Genomic DNA, 22,302 nt, shown 5'->3' with positions numbered 1-22,302 from the left:
AAGTATTTCTACAGCACTTTATTTTGAAGGGTGATAGGATAAATTTAGATGACCAAAGTGAATACATCCAGTCCAGTGATTTACAACCTCCAGTGTACAGAACGTGTGGCGAACAAATACATTTACCGACATGATCAGCATGTTGTAATGTCTTCTAGGTATTCATTTCAATGTTGCTTGCTACAAACTGCCTAAATGATTCCAAAAATATTACATGTCCATGCATGTGTGTTGTAAACAATCAGGAACAAAACCAATTAAAGTATCAGACTGTAAACAATGTTGAATAGCCACAGTAGATTATACACAATGATTTGGATTCTACTGTTTCTGATTCTTGTAATGCATCATGCACTGACTTTAACAGTAGTAAATCCACAACATGGAAGTTTAACGTCAATCACTACAAAAAAAATATCCAATACCATCAATTGTAATAAAACCAGTTCTGTTGTACTGCATTGAAAACTACAATCTGTGCAAAACCACTCTGATGGTAATCATCAGTAGATATGACATATACATGCACAAAATTCAAGTATTTTTTGACAGTCATCATAAACATATGCTGAATCTACTGATATATAACAGAGATGTTTTAGTCTATTAACACGCCCTGAGTGAACTCGCTATATGGTCCCAAGAAACAGAATATCCACAAGGATACTGGTCTGCTGGTGCAGCATTAACCTTCATTGTAGGCAAGGCTGTGCATAACCGTAATTCCTCTGTATGCTATGCTCTGAGCTACACAAACGGCTGACCACACCTGTTGGCGGACAATGTACAGTAAATAAATACTGACACAATAACAATAATTTACTTATCATACCAAAGGTATTAAATTTGGTCCATCCAAGGAAAACAACATCAACATATCCACAGTTTACAGAAACAATCACAAGCTTCACTGCATTCTTGATATAAACCCCCCTTCATCATCCTCGTAAAAGGCAGCGAGCAATCCCATTTAAGCTCTAACAATCAGAATTTCCTTCTCAAGCAAAGGATGCTCTACTTTAACACATCCCCAGACAATGGCCATAGAGTCTGATTTGGCAACTGTTTGGCTTCCAACAAGGACTGGCGGTTGGAGCGTCTAAAGCCACAAGCCACACATGGAAGGAGCTTCTTAGCATGCAAGATGAGAAGCTGCTCAGGGGCACTTCCACAATACTTGTATACAACTTAAACCCCCATCTCAACTGTTTGAATAACTTAAGGAAGAAAAAAATCTTCTCAAATGGCTAGCGGTGTACATGAGTAAAGAATAAAAAGCTGAATCCTGTTGTTAAAATACCAATCGGACTTGAAGAACCATCTGCTGACGGCTATCTATCATTGCAATCTTTCTGTGGCATTAGCAGCATGGAGAGAATGAGGGCGGGCAACTGTTGGAATATAGACTGAAGGTAGCTAAGGGGTATGAGGGGAGGCGGGGGGTGGGGGGGCCGAAAAGGCCATCTAATGTTGAGCTGCGCAACAAAATCCCAACCTGCGTCAAAGCTGGGCATTCCTGGCTTGGCAGCCTACCCTCTTCGCATGTCTGTGGCTGTATGATAGAGAATTTAATAGGACCCTGTTTGATGTCTGGCATGCTTTCATCTGTTGCTGTTGTCCTTTCCCAGAATACACCTCTGTGAGGATGTAGTTACATGCAGAGACACCTGTCAGGCCGGCAGAGCGGCAGGATGTGCCTCTGGTCGCCTTCATGTCATCTGTGACTGGGCTCCTGGCCCTGGAACAGCTTGCGGTACACAGAAAGACCTGGAGAGCAACAGATGAAAGACAAATTAGTACAAGAGGTAAAAAGGCAGCTGAAGGTCTTCCCCGTGTGTGCACACGGAAATGTTTACCTCAAACCTGAAAGAGTTTCTTTTCGGATGAGCCCAGCAAAACCCTGGTGGTGAAGGTCCTGTTGATCTTTTTAGTTATTCATGGTCAAGGTGGTTAGCAGCAGATCTGAGCTCAGTCACCTTTTGTCTGACTGTCCCTTCACTCTCTGCCCGCTCGCCCCTCATCCCAAATCGGCTGGCGCGGGGCCAGGCATCCAGTAGAAGAGGCATTCCAAGTACAGTCAGAGCTGCCGCGTTTGTGCTCCCAAACAGTATTCCCTTTCATTCCCTCTCCGCGCACTCTGTTTATTTTGGTGCTCTTTTACACCGTGGGGCCTGACTGAGCTGGAAAACGAAAACATCGCCCCGACTTCCAATCCGATGACATGACCACTGGAAGCAGCTTCCTCCGCCTCAGCAAAAGAGAGATAAAGGGACAATATCCGTCCTAACATATCCCACTCCAAATGTCACTTGGAACGAAAACTGAAAGAAGAAGTGATGTCAACAGTTTGTTCAATGGCAAAGTAACCCCAAACGTCTAACAAGTGTAACAGAATAACAGTACAATCAGTGATCTGCCATAATTATTAACAGTTTGGATCTTTCTGTGCTTGCAGCTTACACTCAAATCCCTGCACTGTAGTTTTTTATCTGCTAGTAGGATACCTACTAATAAAACACACTATTTAAAGAAAGTTATTCACAAAGAAAAAATGTGTTTCAGTGATGGCTACGAATCAAACATCCAACAACTTCCATAACACAACTGAAAAAGGGGACAACTGCCAGTAGCTACCTTTCCTTCCCAACAAGGCATCACACATCACACAGTGTTATTTTGATAGAGGCCTGAGCTATCCGTCCTGACATGATCAGACTCCCATTAAAAAGGCACAAGTGCAGCATTCATTTCCTTCTAAAACCAACTAAAGCAATAAATCTCCTCACAGTCACCAACTGTGAAGCCTTGAGAACGTCGAGAATACTTCAAGGCAAGATTTGTAAAACACGTGGTCGATATAATCTAGGTTTGTAATCTCTGATAGGTCCTCCCCCCCCATCTCATGTCAAAAATTAACACATAAGGAGAAGGCAAAGAAGAGGTGGGGGTGGCGGTCCAGGGTGAAAGGAGCAGGAAAAGTTTTCAGAGGATAAAGGGAGAGTTGTGTGAGCAAAGAGAGGAAGAGATTAAGAGAGAGCACAAGAGAGAGATAAAGGGAGAGTGTGATTTATGATGGTTGACAGCTGATCATAGAGAATGCTCTCCATTTGGACTCGCTTTAACTCCCTGTCAGAGTCGATCAGGGGAGCTCAGTCATCTTGTTACAAAGGTACACTGGGCAGCCAGAGAGACCTGACGCACTCCTAAGCTCCCACAAAGGCTGTGCCCTTTCTAATAACACCAACACCCCCACCCCCCTCCACCTCCTCCCGAAACACCACACAGAGTCTCTGTGTTACATTCTCAATGCATGGTTAAACCTGCCTTGCTAACTGGTTTTGGTGCTTACTGATATTATTATTTTTTTTTTTTGGTTCAGACATTTTTTTTTTTAAAGCCAAGAATGAGGCATCTCCCCCACCCTTTGAGCCCTGAACGACGGAAAAAATGCATTCATGAAATTCAGAAGCTGCTCCCAACGGATCCTATTACAGTAATTGATGAGTTTATAAGATGTTTGTTAACTTAAGCCAGGCTTCATAGTTCGGGGGGAAGAGGGAGAATGAAAAGAAATGTTCTGGTCACAGACACACGCACACATTTCTTTTTTTTTGGGTGGGGGTGGTGGGGGGGAGTGCACAGCTACTGTATTTTTCCGACAAGTTGATCTCTGGGCCGGCTTGACTGTGACACTCACAGATGATGTGATGAATGGTGTGATTTGCTAATGCTAATGTAAAGTGGGTCTCTGGAAAATGCCCTTGATCAGACAAGCAGATGTGTCCATAAGCGCAAACTGCTTAATATCACCGTTACTGCAATAAGCTCAACACTTCGCTCAGGATGGAAAGAACTGTGGAAAGAGGGAAGGGTGACAGGGCAACACGTGAGCGCACGTACCCACGATTCCATACAAAGCCACAATAAAGTTTGCAAAGGCTGGGCTACATTTTCATTCTCCTGGTGTGATTTCTAGGGTAAAACTGGACAGAGCCTCTGGCAGACGGACAGTAATTATGACTGCGTAGGAATGGCCAACAGATGGGAATGCCCGGACTGTTCCCATCACTGGATTTCATTACAAAAGAGTGATGTTATCATTGTTATGCTTCTTCCTCTTCCAGCAGTAATATGACCTCTGGCCTTAGACACATGCAGCTTATAGGATCAAACAGCATGTTACAGTACTGGAAAGTTTGTTTATGCCCCTTCAGTTCTGGCTGCCTCAACTCCAGTAGCTTGTACTCTTCAAACAAAAAATGGTGGTAATGAAAGTTTGTAAAATCATTATTTTGACAGTGTAATTATCTTTTGACTGTATGCAGAATGCACTTATGCATCCTGCACACCACTGAGCGAGCAAGCGCTGGGTAAAAATATCCAGTGGTGTTTATCAGTCCTCCATGTGGAATGTCCACTATGCCTGGCTGTAATCACTGACACTTGCATAGAAAGGGCATAATTCGCCCCCCCCCCCCTGCCTGCAGACTACAGAGCCAACAGGCCAAGTTACAGTATGATAATGTACCAAGCGTGTGCAAAACTGCAGCATCAGACCCACCTGTTTTACTGCAGATGGCTTCATAGACCATATGCTGGCTGCTGGACACGGTTCCGCTGGCTGAACTCTCCGAGGACGTCTGCCTGTTAATCAGACGCAAGATAAGTGTCAGTGAAGACCGAAAAAGGTCCTTCCATGAGGGGTTATACAGTGACAAATCGTATTTGAAAGACCAAGCTTATCTCCACAGTCCTGGACCAAGCTGTTAGGACACACACAGGACTCACACGATTTATCCAAGCGTATTGTTCTGATTAGAGCTAAATATCCAAACAAATATATAAAGATAATTGTTTTTGACAACTGTTTGTGCTCGTGTGTGTGTGTGTGTGCTCGATGTCCGATGAGTCAGTGTGTCAATTTCAAATAGTCTGTGTGTGGGTGTGCAGTCAGCGGAGACTCGCGGGGGTTAAGTGTTTACTGAGTGCCTCTTGTGAGCTATTGTGACAAGAAGGGGGTAAATTCCTGCTCCTTGTCCTGGGTGATGTGATTTTCACATTGGCAAGATTATTGTGGTGATTGCTGACTATGTGGAACTGTAACCAATGGCTACAGACAGAAAAAAGGCACATACACAGTCTTTCTCACAGGGTGAACACAGTAGTACAGCACATCACTGGTATATTTAAATTAAAGAGCTTCATACAGAAGTCTGGAGATTATAGCCAACAGATTACACAGCCCCTTTTCACATAATCAGAGAACCAAATACAGTGTTTTCACAGAGAAAACCATTAAAAGAACTGTTGAAGCGTACAGCAGGAGCAGACACGTCTGTAACCTTATACATTAAATCTGCTAAGCATTTTTTAGGGGGAACAATAAATAAAGCTTAGCTGGCATTAACCTCTCGCCCCATAACAGCAGCTTGCCAAAGGAGCATTAACACGGTAATGAGGGTACACACTGCCTCCTTGTAAGGGGCTGCACAGTTGTTCTTTCATACCATTACACAACCACAAATAGAACTGGCCCACTTTAAGCGTGGCATACCTCGACAGGAAGTAACCCCTTTCATATTGAGAAGGGAAAAAAAAAAAAAAAAAACTTGACCTCTGGGTTCTTCACATCACTTTCTTTGTCAACAGTCTCTCACTCTGTCACTTCAAGAGCCAGGCAGCAGCCAGAAGCACTGTGGGTGAGAACTGAATCCGAACTTGCAGTGTGTGCAGATGATGTATAAGCCTGGAGTTGAAAATTTCACACTGCTCATCGAGAGCTGAAGTTCTTATGTAAACATAGCCGATGTGCAGCTTAGCTTTTTTTTTTTTTGTGCATTCAGGTAGCTGGCATGTCTTAGTGTTACTCAGACTGACCAAAGGGGATAAAGTTTAACCATAAACACACTTTTGGCAGCTTCTGTGTATACAGTATCCTGTGAAAATAACTACTGTTGTGGCTGATTAATAGGGAGTGAAGGCAGCAGCGAGGCTGACATTAATGGCGCGGCTGTAATTGTCACCCTATTAGTAATGCCACACGACAGCCTGGGTTTCCGTCGTTACAGCTGTGACTAGCCAAACCTTGCAAACAAAATACCAAACAGGCTCATTTATTTGTGTTACAAATTGCTCCTTTCAAAGCCTTCACTGAAGTCATACCACTTTGAGTCCTTGCAGCCCCTCGAGTTGGCAGCTGTGGTATGTTGATAGACCAGAGAGCCCTGCCCTGCTGAGCATGATACCAACACGAAGCACATTTACTTAATGCCAGCATACCACTGCATGTTAGTCGAGCTTAAAAATCAAATGCAGTGTCCCTCAGAAACTTTGCCATGGTCTGTTCATCTTAAAACAAAATGCTGACTAGTCACTCAGACCAATCACTGGCTCGAGTCAGCACTTTCAAGCGAAGTTGACTGGATCGCACTCCAGTAGGATTTTGTCTTGCGGGCCTGCAGAGGAAATCATTTGGCCACATCAACAAAAATCTTCACTCTATTTCCTTTGCTAAACAGGAACAAAAACCATATGTCATTCTGATAAATAGCTTCAGCTAACAACTGTCAAAGATCAGCAGTGGTGTATTACTCATGGCAGAAACAGGCAAGATCAGAGCTGGTAAATTTGTAGCAAACAACAGTTTTACAGTTCAACAGCTGGCTAGAGGAAGGTGGTCAGAGGACTGGATAACCTTGAACTGTTTGAATATACCCAGCACAGTGATTCTATTATAAGCTGGAGGAACTTAGGCCTACACTGGGATGCATTTCAGATGTGCCTCAATAACAGAGGTATTGAGTTGCCCCTGAAATGAGTGCTGGAAATAAAGGGAAGCAACTTATTATCCAGCCATTTTCTGCAAACAATCATCTCCTTTCTCCTGGACAGAGTTTACTTTTCTCTGTCATTCTTTCTTTCCCCCTCTCTTTATTCTTTCATTGTTTCCATCGGTGCATTTTTGGTCCTGAAGCTTCCGTTTTTCCCACACTCTCCCCTGTCACACTGGTCGACCACAAGAATGCAGGACAGAGGAGAGTGTGAGGGGGCTCTGGAATTCCACATGCAGAGGGTAAACACAGCAACTGCCAGGCAGACACACACACACACACACAGGAGCAAACACGGCACCTAGCCGGCTGCCCTAACCTATTCTACAACCCCTACGCTGCCCTCTTAACCCTTTACTTGCTAGGCAGGGTTTGTCCAGTCAAGTAAGATGACTGAATGTAACACATCAGCAGAGCGAGGGCTGTGAGCAGTGTAACCTGCTACTCTCAACCACAGTAAACCTGAACTGGTGTGAGTGTCAGCAGGCCTGCAACACTGCAACGAATTAATGAAGTCAGATAGTGGAAAACTAACTCACCCTATGGGCTTCACTAAAAACACATATATTGTAACACGGAAAGAAGAACAAATATTTTCTTCCGGTTTCTGTTCTAATGCAGTTTTTTCCCCCTTTTTTTCTTACACATAAGACAAGTGTGAAGAGCTCTTTATCACTGCAACAAACAATCAGCAGTGATCACAAAGGTTTGCTGTTGTTGTGTAATTTGGCCAGATGTTGCAGTAATAAAGTCATAAAATAAGCAAGGGAAATAGCTGGCAGTTCTGCCCAGTTTCACTCTTTTCCTTTTATTTTCCCTTCTGTGCTCTTCAGCTTATCTCCAAACCAAACAGGATTTGAACAGTGCTCGGAGCCCGGGCCCTTCCACTGAACCACGTTCTGTTTACGGTTCATGCAGAAATCAGGCCTGTGATGAGGTTGTTTACTGAACAGGCAGATACACCCTGCAGCCAAAAGACTGGGAGCACTCCACTGCGCACATATTCTAACTCTCATTAGCATTAGCCGTGTCCTCTTGAACTCACTGATCCCATGAACTCTGTCTCATTCCACAAGCAGAGGGCCAATCAACGCCATCCCACTGCGATCGCTTCATGTGCTATAAATTACATGGTGACTTTGTTAAACTTTCGTCTATATTCTATTTAAATAACACAGATTCAGTTGAGAGGCCGGTCTTACTTGATGAGGCGTTTAGTTGCCGTTTTCCTGATCTGTCCCTTTCGAGCACTGCTGGGTGGCTTCGGGGCGAGAACAGGACTGACAAAGGTCTGGATGTGGCTGTGGCCGTGGCTGTGATTGGGCCGAACATGAAAGCTGGACGGAGGGCAGCTGGATGAGGTTGTGGGAGCCTGGGTGTGTGGAGCACTTGACTGGTCTGGAAATTGAGCCTAAGAGACAAGAAAGGCAACTGTTATTTAAGGTCAATAGCATTAAAACAATGAAACTGCTTTTGATAGTCTCATAAAGTTAGTTTGAAGTGATAACTTTGATTGTAGTTTAACCTTTATGGACAGTAGAGTATAAGGCTGTCAGTGTAGTTAATGACTACAAACTTGTTAACCATTACAAATCCTATTATCAAACAACCTGGATTCAAAGATACATTTATTGAGCCCATAGGATTCTAACATTTCTATCTTTACAGAACAAAACTAACAAAACTAAAAATGGACATCAAATATTTGGCTGAAACTGATCAGTGTACATTACTTTAACTAATTTTAACTGTGTATCACCTCACTCTGTCTAATCTGTATTTGGATGTATTGTGTATATTTTATGTCATGTATGTACTGTTCCAGTAAGCCAGTTCCAAAAGTGGAATAAGGAAGTGGGATCACATTTGGAATGGGTTAGTCATGGGAAAAAAATGTGGCTTCTTGTCATTAAGGTGAAATATCAAAGTGCCTGACATGAATTAGTGCACATATTACTGAAATGCCATCCAGTATCAAAACAAGCTCAACATTTTTTTTTGCAGCTGGCTGCACTGAAAAGCAAATTCTTCACATTATTTATTTGTTTATACAAGATCTCTTCAAAGGCTTGGGAAGGGGGAAAATACTGTTTTCTTTCTGACATAATATTTTAGAGCCACATTTCACTCTGTCCTTGTAGTGCTGGGGAATGCTTTGCATACATTCCTTCCACATCTCATGCCTATGCTATTTTCTCTGCAGCTTTATACGGCTATCTAACAAGCTAATGGTTTTCCAGCTTCACAGTGCAGCCGTTCAAAGGGCCGGCAGTGTGACAAGGAATATCTGATGTAATTTCTGTGTTGATAAATGAGAAGCTGAGTTTCCAGGTTGCAAGGCCTATGGCCGCAATTCAGTTTGAGCGGGGCCAGGAAGGGCACCTTTCTTTGGCTGCCAGGTGGCCCAGGGCCAAGCCAGTGGAGGAGCCGTGCAGTCTGCACCCAGTAACTGGAACGTGGACTGCAGCTCCAGAACAGCCCCCTGTCTCTTTCTCTCACACACGAGTACACACATAGACATATATGTACATGAACACTCACACTCTATGAAGCACTTCCTTTTGTGTCTTTGTTTAATCCAAATGCATCAATTAATTTTCCCACAAGGCCAGAAAAGCCAGCAAGGTGAGTGCATTTGTATGAAAAAGTCTGAAGCCCCTCTCTCATGCTACTCAGAGTATAATCATGTGACTAATACTTTGACCAAGCAAGGTTCATGCGCTGCAAAGACAGATTTAGATAAATCGCATAGAGTCAAAAATAATAAGTAAAATATAAAGTGGTACAACTGCCAGGACAGACAGGCAGAGAGACCCATGTGGGTGGAACAAACAGGGAGGGATGGCAAGGATTTTATGGAGTGTTGTCTGATTTGATGATGAGACAATCAAATCCAGAGTCAGCCTTCTTATGACCTCAGTTCAAACAAGACGATGGCGCTGCCTTAACAGTGTGTGTACTGTACACATGCCACAAACTGTATCAGATTGTAAGAGATATTCCTGCCTCCATATGCTTGGAGGATGATGGGACGTGTCAGCAACAAGAGGAACTTGATCAACTGTGTTCAAACCATGAGGCAAAATGAGAAGAGGAATGGAACAGAGAAAGGCAAGGGATCGCTTTCATAAAGTGCCTTGCGTAAGGCTACTGGACCAAGCCAAGAGAAATATCACCTTAATTGCATTAATTAAGGGCCAACCAAGATGATGAAAAAACAGTGACGTGAGAGCAATTGCATTACTCAGGACCTATTGGAAAAAAGCGGGTGCATCCAATCATTCCACCCCGTAAGCTGTCCCATGGCACTTTCCTGTCTCCATTTCTCTCCGTCCATAGATTGCCTCCACAAAATCCTCTGGAAAATGAATAAATACACTCTTCCTGTTCAGATCCTCTTTCAAAGCAGCTGCACAGAAAGACGGAGGGCCTATCTTTTTTCTCTAAACATTAAAATTACGCTGTGCGAAATGGCCGAGACCTCTCTACCTTTCTAATCTGCCTCTAAAAACAGCCAAATCACATCTGTCACGGCTAGTCAGGCATGGCTAAAAGGTTTTTTGTCGCTACATTACTACTGCTGAGAAAATCATATCCCAAAATTTTATTTGTGTGTGTAATGGGAACACAAATGGAGCTCAAATCTGATATAAACTGTAATGGTAAGACTTGAAACTCATGATGGACTTTGTACTGGTGCCTCTCTTGTGCCCTAATGGGCAGCATTCCTTCATTACTCACCTTCCAATATAAGCCTAACTGAGTCACTCAGCCAAACAGTGTAATCTTGGGGTTAGGAGTCATGTTTGGCTCTCCAGGAATGAGCTTCTGTTGAGAAGGATGTTCCCACCGAACACCATTTTGTTAAGTGGTTTGGAAAGAGATTCTCAGAATAGCTTTGTAAATGCTAACATGAAAGCTTTCCCTTTTATGTGGGTGTATTTGGAACTATTTTGGAAAGCATTGTGCTTAGGTAAGGGGATATTTTGTACAGACACAAATATGAGGGTTTTCCTGAGTTATAACTCAATAGTTCTTGTACACGTCGCTCAGTTTTCATGCTGATTTTAAAAGTAAGACAAAAACAGAAGAAGCTGTAGAACATATTTTCACATAACCCCTTTACTTAATCCCAGTCTAACACAACAAAAAAATTCAGAAATTTTTATACAACAAATTATAAGGAATTTAAACAGGGTCAACAACAAATATCAGTGTCATAGTGTTGCCACAGCTTCTAAACACCCTGGGCAATAGGCAATGGGAAGCCATTTTTTCCACCAAGGACCTGGGTTTAAGTCCATGTGTCTGAAAGTAACTAACCATCTGTGATGTCGTGAAAAGTTGAAGATAAAAGTAGACCTCCACCAGTTGTCTTTGCTTTGTAGACAGGACACTTTTGAGGAAGTTACCCTTTAAAAATGATCAGTGTAATCACACTAACGGGGGAAGCAAATCAAAATCTCTCTTATATACCTGGTGTCTGCAGTGGCTCTGGTCCAGGAATTGTCGAGACTGAAGTTTCTGCTGTTGTAGTTGCTGGATAGCAAACTGAAGCTGGTAGCTACTTTGAGTGGGCTGGTAGCGCTGCTGGGGGTTCACCCCTGTCACCAAGCTATAGGCATTCTGCATCTGCCCATCCCAAAGACCCTCCTCTTCCTTCAGTGGCCTGTGGCTTGGAGAGCAGAAAGGAAGAGACGTCAGCGAAAAGGTAAGACAACTCAAATCAACAAAAACACACAAGAGCTTTCTCTGCTGGATCATGTAATCTGTATTGCTTTGTTGTTAATACCATCTATGTACATTAAAAGTGTCAGCTCAGTGTTTTGTTATCTGCTGCTGTTTATGCTGAGACAAGCTAACGATTCTACTATAGCCCAAAAGCATTTGTTACTATTGAACCACTGATAGTTTAATGCATTGGGTGAATTCTACTTTAGACACAGAGCACAGATAATAGAAAGAGGGAAAGGAGCCAGGGTAGAAAGTAGTGTGACAAACCAGCATTATAGTATAAATTAAGATGTAGGGGTGTTAACACAATGTTGAAGCTATTCCATACAATAGTCTTTCTAACATTTAGATTGGACAAGTGGTGAGATTAGATGAAGATTTGTGCTCTCCACTGTGTGCTTTTCTTTAAATCCCTAAACCTGCAATTAACTCAAAGACATTCCCGTCCCTCAGCTAATAATTACCTGGGATAGTGCCAGTGCAAGTTCCAGTTGCTCAATCGAAAACCATAATAGCACTGTATTTGCTACCATCTTTTCCTTGTCGGTTATTATACCATTCAACCAAGGCAGAGATGTGGTAGTACCTCATTATCTCCCCCATTTCCCTCCATGTGTTGAGTTGCAACACCACCAGCAAAAAGCAAAAAAGACAAGACAGCTCACAGCATCCCAGTCGGAGCCTGCTGGGCCCACAGAAGCCTCAAGTCAACGTGTGCAAATCAGAGTCAAAGTGGAGGGCAAGCCTGTGGCAAACACAGGCTGAACTAAAAACCTTTCCTCTTTGCCTCAGTGCACCCCAAGCTTCACGTTCCATTCACATCACAAAGCCACAAACTGGAAAGCAAACCTTTTGACGAGCTCCACGAGTTTGTAACTGGATTATCTGTCATTAGAACTAAGCCTGTTACAGCCCCCCCCCCCCCCCCCCCCCCCTCTTTGGCCCCTGCTAAAGAAATGAGGTGACCAGCCTCTCTTCAGACACGCTTAAATTGAGTCTATGTGGAGTCTGGTGCTCTGAAGTGTACGTACCATCCCAGCCAAAAATAATGCCATAAAGAGCACTATTGGGAGATGCGAGTTCAAATATGAACGAGAAAAAAAAAAAACAGCGAGAGATACGAGTACAGTTGGAGAAAAGGGATCCCTGGGGGTCTTAATGACAAAAAAGGTTCTTGGAAATTCCTCCCATTACATGCAATAACATTTGTCTATTGGTCTAGGGTAAAAGAAAACACTGTTGACTTAAAATCACAATAGCTGCAATATTTTTAGAACCAAACTATGATATGCTCTAAAATTAGAATTCAATTAGTCTTGAACAACAATGCGCAGTGTGGGATAATAATCTTGTGTCGCTCAAGTGAAAAAATGTTCCTGTCCTGTGTGGCTAAACAAAGACACAAGGGATCTTAAACTCATGTGAACATGCTATCCGCCCATGCATTTCTCAGTTCACATAATGGGACATATATTGCAAAAACAACTGGTGTGACCACGGGCCAATTCAGTTTTTTCAGCTTCTGGAAACAAAGGCTTGTCTGTGAACCTCACAAGGCCAGAGATTCTACAACGCCAGGAGACAAAACAAGAACTCTTTCTTTGTTTACAGCAGTCATTTCCTTTAACTTGGCTGCAGTTTTCACACTGGACCACTGGGACCTTCAGTGCTACCATTTTATTAGCATGTGGCCTAAAACGGACTATTTCTCGGGTCAAGAGCATATGCTTTCCTTGAGCACAATGTCGCTGTAAGACCCCATGGAGAGATCTTTTCAGACAGGGCTTGTCAACACAATACCACGCAAAAAATACTACAGATCACCGTGATTTAAGACCAAGAGGAACCAGAGGTTAGTCCAAAACAGTAACCAATGAAATAGGGAAAAATAAAATGAGAGAGAACAGTTTTACATCTGAGTTTCTCATCACTAGCATAGCACATGTGTGGAGCTCCAAGTATCTGGGACTTCCCTCCCTGCCGGACTTCTGCTCGTGGGAGTCAGCTTACTCCCTGCTGTGCTCACCATCCTTTAATATGCCGATATAACTTACTGTAGAACAACACAGCAGTGCAAGCTGAGCACATGTGCGGCATCAATCTAACTCAGTGTGAATGTGGGAAAATGGTCCGTATGAGTCGAGATGACATCATGCCACAGTATCTGAAAAGCACTGCCTGGTCAGTGTAAACACCAGCCGCCTCAGGAGTGTGAGGGTATTTCCAGCCATTAATCAGTGTTTGTTTACCATGTTTTACTGCAACAACATGACACTGAGTAGAACCATCCGCAAAATACAAAACTGGCTACTATCCAATGATTTGTTGTTGGAGCGGCATAGACAGGGATGCAGAGGCGTTAGTTAGTTCAGCGGTGAGTGAAATGGGATCCTGAAACAACCAGACGTCTGTTCCAAAAAGCAGGTTTACTGAGTTATCTGGATAACTTTGCCAAGTTAAACATATGTGAAACACAAAGGAGACCAGGGGACAACCTTACTTGGAAAACTAAGAAGCAGAGGTACCTTATAGATTTGACTTCAGACAATAACAGAGATGAGTGAGCTACATAGCTGGTGACAAATAAATTCACAAGGGATTTTAAATCATCCAAACCTGAATATTGTCAAACTTAAAAGTAACCAGTTACACCAGTTACTTTTAAGCTCAAACCAAAGCTACTTATACTGGAAGAGATTACATAGTTGATATTGCAGCTTTTGACTGGACAGCACTACAGATGTTTCACATACTTAGACATTTAGATGGTTTTTACTGTCTCAGATTCTTCTTATTTTTTCATGGTGCAATACGTTACTTAGAAAGGGACTTATACACAAACCTAGTAATTGTCACACATTTGACAACTCTGCAAAAAGAATGACACACGTTTAAAGATACTGCGCACTGTGAGTCTTTGTACTGCTATAAAGGTGTGTGTGTGTCCACTCAATAACTTCAATAAATCCATTCACTGGAATTTCACTTGTTCTTACCTTAAGGGTTCTCCTTCATCCCATTACCACATCTGGCTCCAATCAATGTGAATAAAATCTTTTCTTTTAAATTCAAAGGAAGAGACACATCAAACCAATTTTGTGGGACTTTGTCCCTCATCAAAGAAGTCTTAAATTTTCACCAGAGCTTTTCTGATTAGTTCGGTTGTTGGTTCAGCAAATGGGCTGTCATAAAATCCTTTGGAATGCAATGTTCTTACAAAATTCGACCAAGTCAAACAGCAATCTGACAAAGTATTGAACAGAACTAAAAATACTCTGCATAAGCAGGGCTGTGGTATTTCTCAGTTCACAGTGCTGGAGTGAGCATAACACTGCAGGGATAATAGTTTTGTGGTCATTTGTAGGTATAGCAAGGAAACAGGGAGGCCATTTCTGTGGCCAGGATGCTAACGTAGCTCAAAACACATTGAGTGTTCACATGACTAATACAAGTGGTGAAGACCAACCACGACCTGCTGCTGACACAAACTCAAACCACAACTGATACTAACAAACCAAAGCACCAAAAACATTTATTTAATGAGTTGGATAAAAAATAAAGGAAGAATTACCATCTTATTACATTGATAAGGACAACTTGGCTGTCTGAGACTTCGCAAAAGTAACATAACCACACACAACAAACTGATTGCTGCTTTTGAGGCTGTCGCCTTGACTGTCGTCCGAATGTCTGACTGTCTGAGTGTTTTTAAGCTCACATTAGTTCATAAGTACACTGAATGGAAATCATCATAAATGTACCAGGAGGTCCAACACCGGAAACGAACCGTGGGCGTATGAAGACGTGCATTATGGTTCAAAGCCCCCTGGCTGTCAGCACACTGGAGTGAGGGAGCAGCTCTCAGAGTGCTGATGCAGCATACCTGGTAGATCCTGGCAGCAGCACTTCAAAGAGCCATACTACTCTTTGAAACCCATCATACTTCACCCCTGTGGTTGCCTAAAGAGCCAGTGTGCTTAACAGTTTCAGTATGTTTGGCACAAACTGTCAGCCCAAGTGTGTGTGTGTGTGTGTGTGTGTGTGTGTGTGTGTGTGTGTGTAGGGGGGGGGGGGGGGGGCTCAGGAAATTCTCTGTTATAAGAAACAGCGCCGAGGCGAAATCAAGGCAATTTATCCTAATATCTTATTAAAGACATTTCACTGCAGTAAGAGGTGAATGCCAAACCAAGGGCTGGGAGTACTGGGGTACAAGAGAGCTTTTTGTATTACAAGCCAGTGACAAATGGGAAGATAAAGCGAACTATGTATTTTCTGGAGAGATTTAAAACAAGCTTTCTAACAAAAGCTACAGTATATTTCTCCTTCTTTGAATTATTAACCTGAAATGTGAAAAGCTGAAATGTGAGGTACTCGGATTTATCTTCTGATGAATGAAGTGCCAAAACAATAAATGTAAAAGCAGAAATATTTAAAGGGAATGACTAAATTCAGAGAAGAAATATATGATCCATAAAAGCACTAGAGCTCTAACCTGAAATGGGAAACTTGAAAGTGATTTCTGTTTCTTCAGTATCATATAGAAAAGCCATTTGAGGCTATTCAGAAAATTATAAATTCTGTTAAAACTCTCTTTCTTGGTTTGTGGAAATAAAAACATTTTTAAAAAGGGAAAAGGCCAGACATTCCTGGAATTCTCTGACAGCTCGATACACAAGAAAGGGCTGGACTGGAAAAACAGAGTCCAAGATCAGGGCCAAGCTGTCTGAGAGACTGTCACTCACATATCATCAGAAAAATAAAAGGGGAGTGACCACTGACGCTTACATCTCAATGAATTACACACTCAGTCATTTCTAGGTTTATTATCAAGGTCTGGTACCATAGACCACAACTATGTGATCACATTCTGTCCTTCTGTTTCCTTCCTCCTCTTCTCCGAGCAATGTGAGAGGGGTAGGTATGGGGTGAGGAAGGAGGAATTACAATGGTTGCAGAGGCGAGAGCCTGGAGCAGACAGACTATGTGGGTGTTGACACTACACCGTCCACCCCACCACCACCACCACCGCCGCCCCCACCACCCCACCAACGCAATGTTTTAAGCTGCCAGCGTGCTTCACACACTCCCGGCATTCAGCTGCCAATTCCACTGCTACTTAGTTCCACAAAGCACAATTAAAAAAGGAACAAAATGCCCATTTCCAGGCACATATTTAACTAGCTTTCCCAGAGGGGTGTTGGCACTGTGCAATCCTTTTCCAAAGACTAACAATCTTCAATCTAAAAATTCGTCAGAGACCATTAAAAAAGCCTTTAGATTCTATTGAGTGTGACCAAATAGGCTACCACAATGTAAGTGTCTACAGTAAAGACTTTTGTAAAGTTGATCACACACAAAATCCTCAGGACAGTAATTTGGCCAAAGGGAATAATACTTAATACACTTAATGCGACAATATCCCTAAAGTTAAATCCTCAGCTACAGTAGTTTAAATCTTTAGGTCTCATGACGGATTCTGAAAAACACAAACGGCTGTGTCGTGAACATCAGCCCAGCATCTCAGACTCAAGGCTCTCAGAGGAGAGATATGCTGTTTACCTTGGCAGTGAACCCCATTGAGACTGTAACGCACTATTCCCTCTGTGCTGCCTCAGGGGAGGGGGGGGTGAATAAATAGTACACGAGAGCACAATGGTGAAACCCGACCAAAAGGAGAACCACGGCTCTTATAAGGCAGTAGAGGTGTGCGATGTGTGAAGCTGCAAAAGTGGGGTAATAAGGAAGGAACTTTTCAAAGAATAAAAATATATTATGATGGTGCAGAAATGACAATTTTCACTTTCTGATATGTTCATCTATGTCTTCTATACCCTACATTCATCATTTTAATTTTTGAGCTCTATACCAAACACTCTTTTTAAAAAAACAGAGTAATTTAAACTGATTTTCACACTGATGTTTATTTTTTTAAATCAGATTTCCAACTCCAAATTTCTCAAATTTCTCATCAACTCAAAAATCTGATTTTGCGTACTGTTGGTTGACACAGATGTTTCACCTTCACTGTACAGAATAATGTACGTAAATTAAAAACAGCCCACTGCGTATGCCACATTTCTCTGGACTCACCCAGTGCTGCTAAGCAGATCTGTTCCAGAGTGAACAGCTTTCACCGGCCCCTGGCTCGTAGCGGCAGTATGCCGCACCTTAGGGTTCAGAGTGAAGCAGTCTCTGTTCAGCATCCTGTTGGCCAGGTTCAGATTGGTCAACTGTGGGCAGAGGAGAAGACTTTAACGGATGATTCAGCTTTGACAAATTTAAGCTTCATTTTCATTACACTTACTGAATTAGCAGGATGTTGGTATTCAGTTGCTAAATCAATGTTAAGTCACTGCAATTAATCCACTTGCTACCAGCCAGCTAAAAGCAGTGGAAAGGTATGATAAATAACTTGCTTTGTTCCTCCCTACATCGACCTCTACATTCTCTTGTATCTGTGGGCTTTCTGAAATGTACACACAGCACATGGCACAGCTAGTCTCCGCTCAACACTAAAAGCAGGTGGTCCCATCCCCCCACCTCCTCCATCCCTAACAGAATCAGCTATTATGAGTTATCAGGCCAAATCTGTTTACAACCACATCAGCACTACTGCAGCAACTGCACCTCTGTACTGCTCTGTACCCTGGGAATTACACTCGGCGCTGTAATCGAATGTGAGAATTAATCATACTGCTGTGGAGTTTTATTTACTTTATTTCCTGCTGTGTAGCACTAAATGTCCAACGGGAAACTTGTAAAGCTGCCAAGCCTCGTACAGCGTGAAAAATGTGTCAGCAAGGTGTTACACAGCTACAGCCTTGAGTTAGTTATTAAGGTAGACTGGCTGTACTCTTAGGAACTTGTGGACAAAATGCCATATATCACTTAAAGATCAAAATCTGAATATATATGTACCATAATAAACAGTTATTTACCCCACAAGGCCCACTGTATGTATTACCATAATTCCCTATCATCTAAGGGCATGTACACAGGTTTGACTAAGACAAAGTGTTACAAGGATGTCTTATAATAAAGTCTCTACATAAAATACACATGTACACACATGCTGGAAGGATTTGTGTTTATGCATCACAGCTCAGGAGTATACTCACTTTATTGTACATATGTGGCCTAGCATGAGAGAGAGTAATTACTAAAACCTTGGAGGTCAGCTGGTGTAACAGGGTGTTGTTCTTGTTTACAAAGTTCCCCATTTAGTTCGGCGAGTGATTTAATGACTTCAAATCGGAGCCCTGAAAACACTAAATGCACTCTGAGCCTTTAAGTGCAAAACACTGGACTGTTTCACCCTGAAAAATAAACTGCTGCCATGCCCAGGATTAACTATTCATAGGAAATACAGCAAACACCTTTCAGACAGACAGAATAATGTACAGTCAAAAGGAAGCCATAAAAACTGCAGTCTGTGTGGTCTGGTGCCATCACAAAAAACTTTGACAGAAAAAAAAAAACAGTGAGGCAGAAGAGGAGGAGGAGGAGGAGGAGGAAGAGGAGGAGGAGGAGGGAGGAGAGGCTGTAGGGCTCCCCACGCAGAATGACAAACCTTTGGGGAATATAGGAGAAGGTGGTGATGGAGCCAGCGAAGCTGCCGCTCCCCTGCTCAGTGCCAATTTGCCACATTCCTCTATTTATAAGCATCAATTACCACAAAAAAAGTGGCTGCTTGTTAAGTATCAACAGAAATCACTCCCCCATGGTGCATCTGATAATGAGACCTCACACGGAGCCGAGGCTTGATGCGGCTCACCACTGTTTAGGCCAGCCAGCTTCAAACCCCAGTTCCAGACTCACCCCCGCACCAACCCCAGCCCACAGACTGCAGGCGAGCTGGAGGCTGAAGGAGGAAGGTGCGCGGTAAGAGGCAGCAGACCCTCCGGCTCCGACAGGTCTGCTGAATGAATGAGCAGCAAGATGCCGCCCATCAGCATGGGGTCAGAGCCAGGTTTACACATCAACAAAGAGAAATATCAGAGACCTCACAGAGAGAGAGAGACTACTGCAGAGAGGCCAGATTCTTCTTCCTTTCATGAAACGTTACTCAGATCAGTTTACAGTTGCTTAATAACTCAGAATAGTTTATTATTCCAAACACAGAGAAACTTCCTGCTCCAGGTGGCTGTAGATGTCAGCTCAGTGGGTTGTAGAGGTTAAAAACATAATGAACTCACGTGCTGTGTTAGCAGGTTGATGTGACTGGAGCTGGCATACTGGCAAGCGACCTGCTTGTCTGCCAGCTTTTGCAGGGCTGAGATGAAGGCCTGCTGGTTAGACTGGGCCTGGGCGGACAGGGAGTTTAACTCCTTAAAGGCCCCCACTGAGTTTGACTTCAGCTTACTGGAACTGCTCCTCCTGTTCACTGAAAAAGAAAATCACAAGACAAATGTGAGAACATGAGAATGACTCAGATAACAAGGAGGTCAGTGCTGCAAGAGCTGAGTAGCAGGAAGCAATAAGTTTACCTTGGCCTGCAGATGTGGGTCTAGAGAGCTTCTGGCTATAGATGTGCGTGGCACTCGGGATGGAGGAGGCTGCCCCAGAGCCAGATGTGGATGAGGTGAAGGACTGAATCCTCCTGAGCACTTGGGTTGGTTGCCCAGTTGAGATTGTGTTAGAGCCAGTGGAAACAGCTGTCCACGTCGCTCTCGGGGGCTGTGTGATCACAGGGGCAGAGGTGTACGCGGGAGGGTTAGAAAGCCTCTCAGAATGGCAGAGCTGAGACTTTGCCAAGGACTGCACATAGGACGGCGGCTGAGGAGGTGGAGGCGGCGGACAGTGAAGAGGCAGGGATGCTGGAGCAGGAGAGCAGTTCTGCAGATGAATATGTGTGCAGTCTAAAGTCACAGGGAAGCTGGAGCAGTGCTGAGACGCCTGGACATCTGGCTGGGTTTTACCAGTTCCAAACGAAGCCTGTTGTTCTTCAGACAGTGCACGTACAGAAGGTTGACTCTCAGCGGCCTTGATGTCTGGGTCGCTGCTGACTTTCCCTGTGGAGAGCGAGGACTCTGAAGCGCTGGAATCCTCTTTGGCCACAGACAGAGCTGTTCAAAGGGGAAAGGAAGCCAGAGCTCCTTTATCACCATTTAGCCATTCCTCGGCTCTGACACACATTTGTTTTCCCTCAATGAGTGCTAATCATTTGAAGCTGACCTTTTCTTAACCCCGGATGACTCAATCCTTTTCCCTTAATATTTTTGGGTTTACAAATCTAAACAATTCCTGTTTACTGTGCTTGAATGATAAAATATTAAACACAAACCAGACCTACAGCGACAAGAATATGGGGGGAAAAAAAAAACATGGAAGGAACTCACTTTTGGAATTCTCATAGTTGCTTGAATCTCCTGAGGCATTTATTTCATGAACGTCTTTCTTAACACTCCTGACTTTTGTTCCTAGGAAGACGGTGGCTGATTTATTTTTCTGTGTGTAGAATGTCAGTACTTCCTCCAGATCATTTTCACTGTTAATAAAAACAGGAGATAAATGCGTATAGCAGATTGAGATCACTCTTCACTCAGAAGCATATATAACAGGAATGGTAAAGAGCCAAGCCCTGAACAATGGTAAGCGGGCTTGCCAATTCACTAACCTTGCTGCAGTGATGTACTCCTGAAATACACTGGGGTTCACACAATGCTCCTCTTTGCTATGCTCCTGTTTTCTCACCATATGTTCAGTTTCCTGAGAAGATAAGAACGAGACAGCAGATATGCTCAGTTGTTAGTAGAGAAACTGCACAACGTCTCCTGTGTTTGCATCACCTGTGGTGTGTGGGAGTGGGCACCTTGTTATAACAGTGAATAAACTCCCCTAACTGGTGGGACAGGATGCGTCTGCGGTCTTGGAGTGGTAACTGGCGACTGGGCAAGACCACCTTAATGTCTTGCTGAAGGTTACTGGCCGCTCTTCTCAGAAAGCGAATCACCAGCTCCTGTGCAGACAAAAAGCATACATGAGAAATCCCTGAATTCATCAAGCCGAACTTATTCAAACTGCCTCTGTGTGTGTGTGTGTGTGCGCGCTCTGCTTTCAGATTTTAATGCCATTTAAAACACTGAGACCTTTAAATTTAATTACCTAAAGATCGGCCTGAGTTTATATTCATTTTCCCTAAAGGTTTGAGGTCACTGATGATGATGTATGCCATTACACTGCAGACTTTCCAATCAGGCAAACTTTTACAGAGACGACGTTTTCCTTCTGTGTGGCCACAAATGCCTCGTACACATTTCAGCTACGGCCAGGGTACAGATGAGTAACAAAGTAATAATGAGGGGAAATCTGGCTTAAAAAATATGTACATACAAAGGAAACAATGCTCCAGGGTATTCTACCCATGTCCATTGATCAGGAGGAGGAGATTAAAAATGATTATCATTGTACCATTTGGTCGTTGTCCTTGTCTGGCCAAGCTGGGATGGTGTTGGCTCGACTCTCGGATAACAGTCTTTGCTGGACCCGCTGCAGGTATGAGGAAAAGGCCATCCGGGCCTGCACCTTACTAGAGAGGAGAGGCAAAAGCAGAAGAGAGCAAGAAGAGAGGAAAATCCTCATGAACTGCAAAGGTAAAACAGTTAAAAGGGAAGATGTAACAACAGTTGCTGATAAAGATTATCCACTGGGTCTTTAGTCAGTTCGCTTACAACTGACATGACTTTGTTACGTTGGAATCTGTGAAACATCTGTTACACCAGGAACCAGAACAAGCATT

General features: G+C 43.2%; 1 protein-coding gene across 3 annotated transcripts in view; it reads right to left on the bottom strand.

Annotated features, from left to right (window-relative positions):
* Positions 1 to 85: 85 nt before the first annotated feature.
* ttll5 (tubulin tyrosine ligase-like family, member 5) overlaps positions 86 to 22,302 on the bottom strand; it is a 44,693-nt gene continuing 22,476 nt past the window's right edge. For 2 of the 3 annotated variants that reach the window (XM_041060155.1, XM_041060154.1), the window contains exons 22-32: positions 21,975 to 22,092; positions 21,376 to 21,522; positions 21,181 to 21,272; positions 20,903 to 21,051; positions 20,051 to 20,629; positions 19,760 to 19,947; positions 17,655 to 17,794; positions 11,307 to 11,505; positions 8,033 to 8,241; positions 4,562 to 4,644; positions 86 to 1,767 (exon numbers count right to left, since the gene is read on the bottom strand). In XM_041060155.1, coding sequence (XP_040916089.1) covers positions 1,715 to 1,767; positions 4,562 to 4,644; positions 8,033 to 8,241; positions 11,307 to 11,505; positions 17,655 to 17,794; positions 19,760 to 19,947; positions 20,051 to 20,629; positions 20,903 to 21,051; positions 21,181 to 21,272; positions 21,376 to 21,522; positions 21,975 to 22,092 — 1,957 coding nt within the window. In that variant the 3' untranslated portion in view covers positions 86 to 1,714. The remainder of the gene's footprint in view (positions 1,768 to 4,561; positions 4,645 to 8,032; positions 8,242 to 11,306; positions 11,506 to 17,654; positions 17,795 to 19,759; positions 19,948 to 20,050; positions 20,630 to 20,902; positions 21,052 to 21,180; positions 21,273 to 21,375; positions 21,523 to 21,974; positions 22,093 to 22,302) is intronic. The other variant, XM_041060156.1, reaches the window with a different exon arrangement.

This window comes from Toxotes jaculatrix, chromosome 17, assembly GCF_017976425.1.
Source record: "Toxotes jaculatrix isolate fToxJac2 chromosome 17, fToxJac2.pri, whole genome shotgun sequence".
Taxonomy (NCBI): Eukaryota; Metazoa; Chordata; class Actinopteri; family Toxotidae; genus Toxotes; species Toxotes jaculatrix.
This window is presented reverse-complemented; position numbering and strand designations above follow the sequence as displayed.